The following is a 12,786-nucleotide window of genomic DNA, read 5'->3' as shown; positions in this document are numbered from 1 at the left end:
TATACGGGGAAAATGTGCAATGGATTGATGTTTGCGCTGAAAGTCTAGCGGCGAAAAAATGTCAGGTTGTCTTTCCAGATCATCATCGCAACTGACAAAAGAAGACTAATCCCGGCGATTATAAGTGCTTTGACTCTTAATTCGCCGTAATATTATATGTCTGTTTTCTTTGATTCCTCGCACACTTGTAAAGACGGCTCAGTAGGAGCTCGCGCAGGATGAAACACTGTCAAGTCGTTTTTGTTTTTTCTTTTATATATTTTTATTTATTTCTTTTATTTATTTATTTATTTTTTTGCAAAGGAATGACAACCGTTATCGCTGTCCTCGTTTTGAACACTTGCACGTTTGTTTCAGGCGAGCTGAAGCCGTTAAACCTGCCCGGGCGGCCCTTCTTTCCTTCATAGTTCTGCATTGCAATGATCACCGTGAGCCGAATCCGCCTCTGTTGTCCAATAATATCGACTGGAGGGCGTCCGATACACGGGCAGCTTTAGAATGACACGATACAACTGTGTCCACCAATCAACCTTCACTGCGGCTTTCGACTGATCAAAAGGTTCAAATGTGCCGATATGCTCCTTCTACAGTTTGCCAACTGTGGTCAATCCGTGCAATAAAATCAAACAATATTATCTTGATCAATTATTTGCCAATTATTTCTTTATGAATCAGATACAAAAAAATCATTTCAACCTTCCTCCCTGTATTCAAAAGCAGGACATTGTTTCAAATTGACAGTAGTGACATGAATGGATTGTGATTCCGTTACTGTTTCAGTCCATAACAAGTCAAAAAAATATTTAAAAAAAAATAATAATTGATAATGCATTCTCAAAGTGAAAGTATTATTATGTTAATACTCAGTCTGCTTTCATTTTAAGATTATGGCCCTAAACTATTAATCAATAATCAATGGAGTTGATGATTGATCTGACAACTCAATAACTATTAATTGTTCCGACTCTAAATCTGACACACACCTGATTTACATTCTCTTGAATTTGCATAAATCCCCCAAATTTGACTCAAATATATATTTACTTTTTTTTAGTTTAAAGTGAACTGTTTTTGTGGTTGGTTCTTATACTGACTTACGCTCGAAAGCTTGATTCGATGAATAGATATGCAAGCACGTCATCCATTTCAATTTAATTGTATCATTCTTAAAGTGCAAAAAGTGCTTCACTTGTTTACCCTTTGTTACCAACACACCACAATTTGTCTTCCAGGGAATAAAAATGGTGCCCCATGTTTTCTTCAAGCTAATGACTTTGCCACTTTGATCTCGTTCCTTTGAGTATTTGTGTGCGTGCGTCTGCACCTATTCAGGTGTGTGTGTGTGTGTGTGTGTGTGTGTGTGTGGTTGTGTGTGGTCTTATCACCCGGCAACACAGTGAAGAGCCGCTCCCGGCCAGTTGTGGTTTGATGGACACTTTAATAAGAAGCCGGGCTGAGAGGTTAATTGAACGGGCGGGCTAACGAGCAAAGGGAGGTAGAGCGCCTTGGTGTTCTGTGGTGGGAGGGGCTTAATGACCTGATGTAAGATCAGAGGCTTGTGAGCTCACTTGATAACAGTGTGTTTAAATGGCTCCGCTCGGTTTGAATCGCTCTTTAAAGGAGCGGCTGCAGTGAATGGTATGACTTTGTTTTCACTGGGGAGGATGTGAATCTCACTCATGCCAGCTTGTGACATGTTAACGTCACGCGCTGTCCAATGATTGCAAAATGTGTCTCGAAATGCTACAATAGTGGTCCAATGGACATTGTCCTGCTCCTTCTTTTGTGCGGGCCTTGGCATACATGATGGCGATGGTCACAACTCAGCAAGCTACTATAATTGTGTTTGTTCTTCGCAGAGGATAAAGAAAATGTGATAAATATTGTTATTTTGACTCTCTATAGGTTTTGCTCCATTGTTTGTGTTGAAATATCCTTTGCCTAAAGCAGTGGTCCCCAAGCTTTTTTGTGCTGCGGACTGGTTAATCCAACACCTTAACCGGACCAGTAACAGGGGGTTGGGGAGGGGGGCTGGCTGCATATTTTGCAGAACAGGTTTTGTACGTGGTATGGTTTTTACTCATACCCTTGCTCGTGGGTTTAATATTAGCAAGTTTTTGGTTCATTTGTGCGGCCCGGTCCAAAGTCGCCGACGGTACCGGGACATTGGCTTAAAGGGTTATAACACAGAGACGTCAATGTTATTTGTTAGCCCGTCAATGGCATTTTCCATTCTGTGTTAGCATAAAGCTAGTGGAATGCTGACAAAGAACAGTACACTTCATTCTCTTTATTTTATGTTTAGCTTGACGGCAAACTTCAACTGAGAGTAGCGTGAAGTCTATTTTTTATTTTTTTAAACAGTCTGCCGAACTGCTGCTGGTTGTGAAGTGAGTTGAGTTAAGTACGTTTCCACCACGCATTGCTTGTATGTCAATTTTTTGTTCGCACGTCAAAGCCAAAAATCGTCTGGATGACTGCACATCTCTCGAAAATCTCGTCAGTTGGGTCGCTCTTGTCTCACGGCACGACTGTCGGTGTAATATTATTGATTTTCTCACATTTTTACACTCATCCACTTTCTCAAATTTCCCCATTGTGGGACTAATAAAGGACATCTTTATCTTTATCTTTCTTATGCTTATGGGAGCAAATACAGGTCAATTAACAAGATTTTCCAGTGTGATAACTTGCCCATGTATGTCTAGCGGCAGCCATTCATTTTTATTTAATTGTATTTGATTTTATTCAATCTTGTTTAATTGTATTTCATTGTCTTTAATTCAGTTTTATCCATCTGACGTTAAACAGCTTGTTTTGAATGTAAAGCTGCGCACACACATTAAAAGCAGCCGCTGGGCCCCCTTAGCAAATAAAGGTAAACAGAACAAGAAGTGGATTTAGCCTGCGGCGCTTCTGCGTCTGCGGACCTTTATGATGGCACTGCAGGCCCCTCCAACTTAAACACTGACTTCTTGCTTGCACTTTTTTTGTGCATGGTTTCTCATCAAGTATTCTCAAACCTTTGGAGATGTTTTACGTGTCTCTGAGAGCCTCTGCTGCTGCACTTGGAAAGAGCGGCTTACGAATCCATCCTCCATCTTTCCTTCGGAGTAGTGGCGTGAAGCAGCAAAGTTTGATGGTAGAATGAAGGGATGGTTCTTTATTGTCACAAGTACAAAAAGTGGTCACGTTTTTTTTTGGTCCCCCCCCTCTCCCCCCTCGTCTTGTCAAACATGCCCACCAGGTCCTGTGTCCTGCCATTCCTGTTTGCTTGACTGTTTTCCCTGAGGGCTGGGAAGGTGTTTTATTACTAAGGAAAGCCTTCAGAAGTCTTCTGGGATGAAACTGGCCTGTCGTGCGTGTGTATGTATGAATGGATGTTTATATAGAGAGCAAGATCACACGTAATCTGTGACCATATTTTGCTATGAACTAAAATATTCCGCTTTCTCCGACAAGTCATTAAAATGTGGAAATCAAGAACTTTAATGGGACTTTGTCATGCACATATCTCCGTCAAGGGTAAACAATGCTTGAAAAAGCCCATTGGAAAAAAATGTTATCGGCAACTAATGACGTGCCGGGTAATTTTGTACCACTCCAGCTCCAAAAGGTGGCGACACTGCGCCTTATTGAAGTTAAGTTTGAAAAGTTTATTCACTCCTTTCCTGTCTTGTGTTTGTCCGCAGTGTTGTTGCACGATGAGGTGGCCCAGCTTCAGGATGAGGTGCATCTACTGCGGCAAATGAAGGACATGCTGGGCAAGGACCTGCAAGAGGAGACACAGGGAAGAGGAACGGCAGGTCTGCTCTCCGTAGCTGAGCTCCACGTACAGCTCGGCGACAAGGAGCAGGAGCTGGATCGTGCAAAGGAGGCCTTACAAGGTCAGAGCCCCGATTTCGAATTTGTGTTTTTTGCGAGGTGATGGTTATCATGAGCAATTTGGCGACAGGAATGATGGCATTTATGTTATTATGACACGTACTGAATGAGCATCCATTGACTGGATATTTTTACCTCTCTTTATTTCTATTGTGCAAGTTGGTGTTCATCATATAATTGGATGCTAAGTATAGGCCCGAGCACTCACTTTGGCAAATAGTCAACAGTTCTTCAAAAAAAAAAAGAGGCTTCAAGTTGTTTAATGACACTCCCAGTTGATATTTACTGTCAAACTAAACAAAATAAAGAGGATTACACCTTGTAATGACACCTTGACCAAACAACTGCCAAAAGAAAAGCCCTGCTTGACATATGCCAACCTTTACTAGCTGCAGTTTTGGAACTCTCTCCGTAATCGATATTTGAACACAAACGGTGAAGCAAAACCTGGAGACAGGCACAGTCGCAATAGTCCCAGGCATATATTTTTTATCCTCTGCAAAAAAAGACTACGATTGCAGTGAACTCATTCACTGCCATTGATGGATATAGAAGCCAAAAATGACTTTCATTTTTCCTGGGTTGGCAGCAAATGAGTTAATGAGTCACAATTTAAAATGGCGACAGTGGTGAGAGCGAAACTCTTCATGTATTATATTGTCCCCAATTACCAAAGTGGACGCATTAATTAAACGGCAGCATTATGTGGCACAAACTGTTTATTTCTTTTACATTTTATTTGATTATATTTTTAATCTATTTTTAATAAAGTACAATATCATAGAGTGCCATTTACCTTATTAAAAGCAAACTACAAAAAAAAATGTACTTGATGGGGAGAGGCGGAAACGGATTAATAGCATTTCCATTCAGTTCAAAGGGGAAATATGATTTGAAAGACTGTATGAGTGCTTTAAGATGCGATCGTGGTCATGAAAAATATTAAACTCGGATCTCAAGGCACCACTGTACTGTATGTCTATTTTTAGTAAAGTAGTTTTGTTCATTTCCGGTCTGGACTGCACAAATCTTGAACCACTGACTCTAATCAAAATTGCATTGACAGGTGCAGTAGTTCCGATTCTATGCGAATAATAGAACCGAGGTGGGGCACTTCGTTAAAATAAAAAATGCTTCTTGACTCGAAGGAACGTTTGTATTCGTTCTATTAATTTGTACGCAAAGTGACGGTCTTAATCAATAAATGCCGTGAGGTGCAATTACATTCATGATGTGGCACGTACGTTGCCTGTTCGCTTGTGCGAACTTTTTGGACTCTATGGACTATTTTTTGTGGTTCTTTCTTCATTTCAATTGTGGTACAATAATTATTGTGAACAAACAGGTGTGAGAAGTGAGTGTTTTTTTTGGGGGGGTTTTTTTTTTGTTGTTTTTTAAACTTTTGATTAATACTGTTTGTTGCTGTTTGACATAGACACCTTGCTTTGAAACATGAATACAATATTGATGCCGACTGATATGATGCACCAATTACCCCGCATTGTTTTCTAAGACGATGCATTATGCAACACGGCAGCTGCTTCCCGCTCCTAGCAGAGTTTCGATTTAGTTAGGCAACATTGTTTATGTCACTCTCGACGATGAGCCGTCAGATGCGTTGTGTAACGATCACTAAACAGGTTTGGAATGCCGAGTGTCAAATATGAATGGGACGCGAGCGCTGACAGCAGGAATGCTGGGCGGGTGCGAGTGCTCGACACGTGCGCTGAAGTTTGATTCCTCGTAAGAAAAGTACGAACGGAAATAGTTTCATGTCCGAGCGCTTACTTACGCAATCTTCTGAGATGTTCACCTCACTACTGCAGCAGCTTGTTTACAGTGCCACAAGGTGGCTTTCAGCTGAAATTACTGATGTGAACTTTCTCATCACCATGTTGCCCATAATAGTTTCATACAGTGTCCTGTACATACAATATTTTCATGACCTGATTTGCTCACAAATGTGAAAGATGGTATCAGTGCGTGTTTGTTGCTGATTGGCTGACGACCTGTCCCGCGTGAATCCTGCTTCTCTCACTAAAAGTGAATTGAAATTTCCAAATCGTCCATGCTTATTGGCTGTCAACCAGTCCAAGGTGTTCTTTCACCAGCTCACCTACCACCCGAAGGAGGACAACCGCGATAGAAAAGATGGATAAATGTCTGGTATTTATAGAATTATATCCTTCAAGTACTCTGAAAGTTGGCATTAGCTGAGTTTTTAATCATATTTATGGATTGAGAAAGTCTTTTAAAGCAATCTTAATGACTGCCAATGGCATTTCAACTGATTCCATTCTACCTAATGGGATCCAATTTGAGATGGAAAAAAAGCAACTTTAACATTCATATGTTGGATTTGAGCGTTGTTCATTTAACAATAAGGTTTTTATCGTGTATGTCGTTCAGTCTTCAATCCCATTGATCATAACTCCTCGAACGTTGCAGCCATGAAAGCCGACCGCAAACGTCTAAAAGGGGAGAAGGGCGACTTGGTGAATCAGATGCAGCAGCTGTACACGACGCTGGAGAGCCGAGAGGACCAGCTCCGAGAATTCATACGCAACTACGACCAGCACAGAAAGGTAGCGCTATGCTAGACCAGAAAATGCCAATTCTGGGGAAATTGCATGTGAATTCTGGAATGCTGAATGGAAAAAATATGGAATAAAGTGGAAGGATTTTGAATATGGAGTCATGTGGAATGATAATGGTGAAAGACGTTTGACATAAGACTGTATTACTGTACTGCTGTTTATTTAAAGCAGACATCTTAAAACTTTAATTTGCCTACTTGTACAATATTCCATTCAGCAGCTGAGTCTACGTCATGATCTTCAAGTGCCATTTTCTCGCCAGTTTAGCCACTACCTCCCTCGCTTGATAAAAAGCAGCCGTGAGCCAATCGACGCTTCAAAGCGGCCATCCGCTGCGTTTGTTCTTGCAGGAGAGTGAGGATGCAGTGAGGGTGCTGGCCAAGGAGAAGGACGTGCTGGAGAGGGAAAAGTGGGACCTGAGGCGACAGACCAAAGAGGCCACGGAGCAGGCCAACATCCTGCGCTCTCAGCTGGACATGAAGGAGAACAGGATCAAGGAGCTGGAGGCCGAGCTCACCATGGTGAGTGAACTCCGCTAACCGCTCAGTTTACATGCATTCGGCTGCTCTTGTTTGGTACGAGATCCAATACAGGAGAAGAATTCTGTCCGACCTTGGTGGAGACAAATTAAATATTATAAAATGTGAGGTTATTTCAACGAAAAAAGACTAATGCAATAACTAAGAATAAAAAATAAATGAAAACGAAAATGCCTTAAAAAAAAAAAAGTAAGTTTATAACACTAACTATAATCATAGCGAAAATGGCTTTAGTTTTCATATTTGTCAATTAATATCATGAAGGAGCTTTCAGTTTTCATTTAACAACAAAACAAAACATTCTGATTAATATTACGTTTATGGAATAAGTGTTAAGAAGCAAAATCCCCCCATTTTTAGCTGCCATCACAGGGGGCGGCCATTTTGTCGACCGATCATAGCTCGCCTGTTTTCGGAAGATGAAGTATGATTAGTCGTTAGCTGAGCCTGGAGAAACTTTGATGTCATTTTCATTCGACAGAAGTCCACCTGAGATGTACAAAAACACGTTGATTTTAGTGCTAAACACATATTCCATAAACGCAATATTAATCTGAATGTGTTTCGATTATTCAGCCTGCATAGAACATATTCTTGGAAAGAAATTATTGGGTTGACATCCCCTTTAAGAATTGTAGTTTACTTTATAACACAATCTACTCAGTGAACTTTTTTTTAACTTTACACTCAACAGGCACTAAAAATTAAACTAAAATAAAGCATTTCCGAAAAAACTAAAAGCTTCGAAAAACTAACAAACTTGCTCTAAAAATAATAACTAAATTTTATAAAATATAGTCAAAACGAAATAAACTTACACTAATGAAAAATCCTAAACTATTAAATTTTTAAAGTTTTTTTTTGTTTGTTTTTTTTTACATTTATTTTAGATTGTAATATGTATATTGTGTTATCTTATGTTATTTTTCATGGTCGTTTCAGAATTAATTTAACTTTTTTTTCTGATTTCCTTTATTGTTTTAATTGTATTTGTTTTAAGTGATAACTCTTGAATTTGACTTAGATTTTTTTTTTAAATGAATAGAATTACTTTTATTCGTTTTCCTTCCTTTGCAACATTGCTACCTAAGGATAGCCAGTTTATCAAAAACGCAGAATGTTGCATTCATTCACATCTAAACGTTCCTTCTACCTTTGACCAGGCCAAGCAGTCGCTAGCCACACTGACGAAAGACGTTCCCAAACGCCACTCGTTAGCCTCCACCACCAACGCCGGCGCCACCGAACCCGTGGTGAACGGCTGTCAGGAGTGGGTGATGCAGGCCGACTTGCCGCTGACCGCCGCCATCCGGCAGAGCCAGCAGACCCTCTACCACGGACACAACGCCGACAGACAAGGTAGCAACCCCGTCACAAGGCAGACACTTCATTAGGTATAACTCATGCTCATGATCTGAGGTGGGAAAAGTGCTCAACAATTAATTCGTAGTACAGATCCTTGTGTTAAAGAAAAAAAAAACAAGACTGGTAAAAGTAGAAGTTATGAATCCACTCTTATACACACACAAAAAAAGTACAGACTCTGTAATATATAAAATAATCCTATAATATGGCCAAAGGCTAAATTCAGGTGTTTCAGCAGTACAGTTTAAAGCAGTACACAGCAAATTATTTAAACGATTTATTTTATTATTTTTAACTATTGCACTACTTTGTCAGCTTCATGGTTTTATTTAACGCATCGGCCATTGCTCAAAGACCTTTGAAAAGAGGTTTGGGGCACTAACTGTCGTCGTTAGCTTTTGTAAAAATATTCAATTCTTGCTTGCTGTGGACAGCGGGCACCGGTGCTGTCATCTCCCATTTTAATTTATGCCACCTTTTTAGTGTATTAAATTAGTAATTGATTATGATTTTTGGGTGCTTTTGTGTTGATGTTGGTGTGCAACGACATATGATGGCAAGATAATGTATAGACAACAATGCAGTGTTTGTTAAGTCGAGCAAAACGAAATGATTTTGGAGTCATTGCAATCCCGAAATTGATAACTTGGCACAACAGAAAAAAAATCTCTGCACACAAAATAGTTTTCCTCTTTTATTAACGTCAATTTCACTGAGAAAAAAAAAATCACAAGCCACACAAACAAAACAACACATTCCCAGAGGGAAATAAATTCAATAAGTTTGTGCGTCATTATTGGGAGTGCAAGTAAAAGTCACAAGATTATTACAAGTAAAGCACAACCACCTGAAAGATCTATTTCAGTCCATTAGCAAAGAATTTCTATGTTGTCACTTCCCACCACTGTCAAAGATGCATGTGTGCCTAATGAAATGGCCTTTGTAGTGTGTCTTGGTGTTACTAATAATGGGTTTCCTTGAGGTTTTCGCAAACTAACAGTGGGATATTTCAATTCTGGGACCACATGTGTGTGTGTGCGTGTTCGTGTATGTGCGTTTGTGGCATCCAACCACCCCTAGCTGTGGTCAGGATCAGCCCTTGCCACTCACGCCAGCCGTCTGTCATCTCCGACGCTTCGGCCGCCGACGGGGACCGCTCGTCCACGCCCAGCGACATCAACTCCCCCCGTCACCGGACGCACTCCCTCTGCAATGTAAGAACTGCCCGCAACTTGAGTGTGCGTGTCCGTCTGCTTGCGTGCGTGTGTGTGTGTGAGAGACGTGGGGGCGAGGGGGGTCGCGTGCTTTCTTGGTAGTGGTGGTGGTGGTCTTGTTTCATTCAAAATATTCACTGACAAACCACTTGTGAGCCAAAATGTCCACAAAAGACTAACTGCTAATTAATATAAAACAGCACATTATAGCAACACTAACAACCACTGTAATTTTATTTTCTAATCATATTTTCCGGTTTTCCACAGTCACTAGTGGCATCCTTCTCAATTGGTCGGAGGGTGCGTCGCGAAAAAAATTAAGGCCTTACCCCAATAGACACCACGTCGGTTAAATTATCACCGTATTAGGGCAAATACGATTAAAATAATATTGCAATGCAGTTGTAAAATCAAAAGCCTCCCTCCACTTCAACCCTTCCCCGTATGACTACACTAATCAAGAAATATTTTCTATATATATATATATTTTTTTTTTTTTAATCAGAGATGCAAGTGAACTCATTACGAAGCTGCCCTAATTTTTCTCTAGCTCTTTAGGATTTCATAATAAAAATAAATAATGTAAAAACAATATGATGTGATGTAGTAATATATTTTGTAATATTTATGAATTAGGGGTTAGCTTCAGCAACAGGTGATTTTTTTTTTTTTGTGAAATGTCTTAGCTGTAAATGACAGTGCATGGTAAAATCCATATTGTGCAAGCCATTATTGATCAAACTTAAAAACCAAAAAAATGAAAATATCTCAAAAACACAATGTGCTAAAAAAAAAAAAACTTAAACATTTTAAAATCAGCATTACAAATAGATTTGCTCTCTTATTTTTGCATCCTTTCGTACCTTTTTCACTGGCTTCTTTTTATTACTAAGCTAATGCATATACAGTCTTCCCCAACTAACTGAGGTACCCTCTGTGTGCGCTTTAGTCCATGGAGGACCTGGAGGAGCAGAAGCGTAAGAAGAAGAAGGAGAAGATGACGCTGGGCTCCCTGTCGCGCGTCTTTGCCCGAGGGAAACAGCGCAAGTCCCTGGACCCGGGCCTGTTTGATGGTACAGCCACACCCGACTATTACATAGAGGAGGATGCCGACTGGTGATACTGCGTGTGTGTGTGTATAGGTGTGTGCGTGTGTGTGCGTGTGTCTGAGATGGGATGGTCAAGGGATCCAATTTAAAAATAAAAATAAAAAAATGCCTAAAAGAGACTGCTATTCCACCAAATGTATAGTATATGATACCATTAAAATTGTACGTATGTAAATGATATATATATATTTATAGATGTGCATGTATGCATATGTATATATGTTTACATGCATATAAATATATACTTGGGGTTATTATCATGTGCATTTGTAGACATGCTGTATTATCTTGTCTTGAGGTTCTTTTTTTTTTACAACTGGAAACTTGAAGGACTGCTGCTCATGTGTAAATCGGAGGAATTTGTGTTTTTACTGTTAGTTTTTTGGGGGGTTTTTTGTATTGTTTTTACTTTATCACGCTTTACAGCAGAATTTTATCCGACAAAGTCCATTTCACGTTCGAGTTGGGTGATTAATGGGGGACAGGCACGTGCTTCATGTGGACACCCCAAAGTGGTTATTTATGCAGTTTTATGTTGTCGTATCATATCGCAAAGTGGGCCTCGCGGATGGAATTTAAAAGTGAAATAATCAATTACTGACCATTACTAATTCGACGCTCATCCTGGAAAAATTCCTTACTTCCTCAAATAGTGGCTTTGGCTCGATTATATACATCTTACCTCAAATAAATAAAGCTTTTCCCCTCAGGAGTTATATTAACATTAATATATATAACAGTTATATTTCTGGTAAATGATCATGTTTCGCTGGAATAATAATGCAATTCTAAATAAAAATCTACTGTATTTGTGTATATGCTATAATTTACATTTTTATTTTATGGCTTTTAATAAAGGATCAAATATTGATTCAAGGTCAACTATACATAATGTATTACCATAAATTTAGATTATATCATTTATTTTGAGGCCTTCGCTCAAATAAATAAAATGATTAATAAATGTATTGGACCACCACTCAATGTTAGCAAAATGAACATTGATATTTATAATATATTCATAATATAATATATTTTAAATACTAAAATATATTGTTTATTATTTTCCATAAATGTTGTCATTGAATGTTCTAACACCGACCCCCACCACCTTAAATAAGTAAAGGACGTTATTTTCTTGTCTTTTGTGTAAATATAGAACATTGACGTCTCTATGATGCTGGAAGGTCTCTATAATAAGTCTGTGGACTTACAAATGTACAAAGCACTGTACAGTTATAAAATATATATATATATATATATATATATATATATATATATATGTGTATATATATATATATGTGTATATGTATGCAAGCATACATGCCCAATATTATTAAATATTAAATGAATAAAAGTCTCAAATGAATATATATTTCAAATAGTGCTAGCTTTGGTAAGGCACATATTTTGTTGTATGAAATTCATGGAAAGACAATAAATTTCCTTCCTATTTTATTAAATACCACGCCTCAAATAAATGCCACTGTTTGAGGAAGTACGGTAATTTAGTGTAGTTTAATATCTGCTTACTCCATTTCTTCCCGAGAGCTATCTAACATGAATGAATGTGAGCAAAAACATCTGCATTGCAATGTTGTTGTTTTTTCAACCCTTTCACACCAAGTCACTTGCATTGGCAATGCAAGGCTTTGTTCGTCTTGCTTTGTTATCCTGTTTGTGTAAAACACTCCTAATATGTCTCTGTTTAATGCTTTGTAATTTAGGCAACATGGAATAAAAGATGAAATCTATGGAAGTATTTTATTTAATTAAAGAAAAGAAAACACTTCAAGTATTTATCTGCTGCAGATAAAGACGTTTTTTTGGACATGAAATCTTATTTTCTAAAATAAAACTATAGCACATGTTCCATGGAGTAAGCGTTGTTTCTAATGTGTCGTTTCCCTCTCTTGCCATTTTAAACCAATTTTCACGGTGCATCCAGTGGATATAAAAAGTCTTCACACCCCTGTTCAAATGCCACGTTTTTGTGAAATAAACCAATGAGACCACGGTAAACCAGTTCAAAATGTTTTTCACCATTATTGTGCTCTTTAACCTGTGCAAGTCAACC

At 38.8% G+C, this 12,786-nt stretch overlaps 1 protein-coding gene across 1 annotated transcript in view; it reads left to right on the top strand.

The window, feature by feature from the left end:
* Positions 1-12,786, top strand: part of LOC148327267 (kazrin-like) — an 86,584-nt gene that overhangs the window by 68,807 nt on the left and 4,991 nt on the right. Inside the window, exons 8-13 of the mRNA XM_088309402.1 lie at positions 3,693-3,887; positions 6,334-6,470; positions 6,833-7,003; positions 8,185-8,380; positions 9,467-9,600; positions 10,550-10,673. Coding sequence (XP_088165528.1) covers positions 3,693-3,887; positions 6,334-6,470; positions 6,833-7,003; positions 8,185-8,380; positions 9,467-9,600; positions 10,550-10,673 — 957 coding nt within the window. The remainder of the gene's footprint in view (positions 1-3,692; positions 3,888-6,333; positions 6,471-6,832; positions 7,004-8,184; positions 8,381-9,466; positions 9,601-10,549; positions 10,674-12,786) is intronic.

The sequence above is a fragment of the Idiotropiscis lumnitzeri genome, chromosome 11 (assembly GCF_059441095.1).
Source record: "Idiotropiscis lumnitzeri isolate Australia: NSW breed Sydney's pygmy pipehorse chromosome 11, RoL_Ilum_1.0, whole genome shotgun sequence".
NCBI lineage: Eukaryota > Metazoa > Chordata > Actinopteri > Syngnathiformes > Syngnathidae > Idiotropiscis > Idiotropiscis lumnitzeri.
The sequence above is the reverse complement of the archived record's forward strand: the minus strand, read 5'-3'. Positions and strand labels throughout refer to the sequence as shown.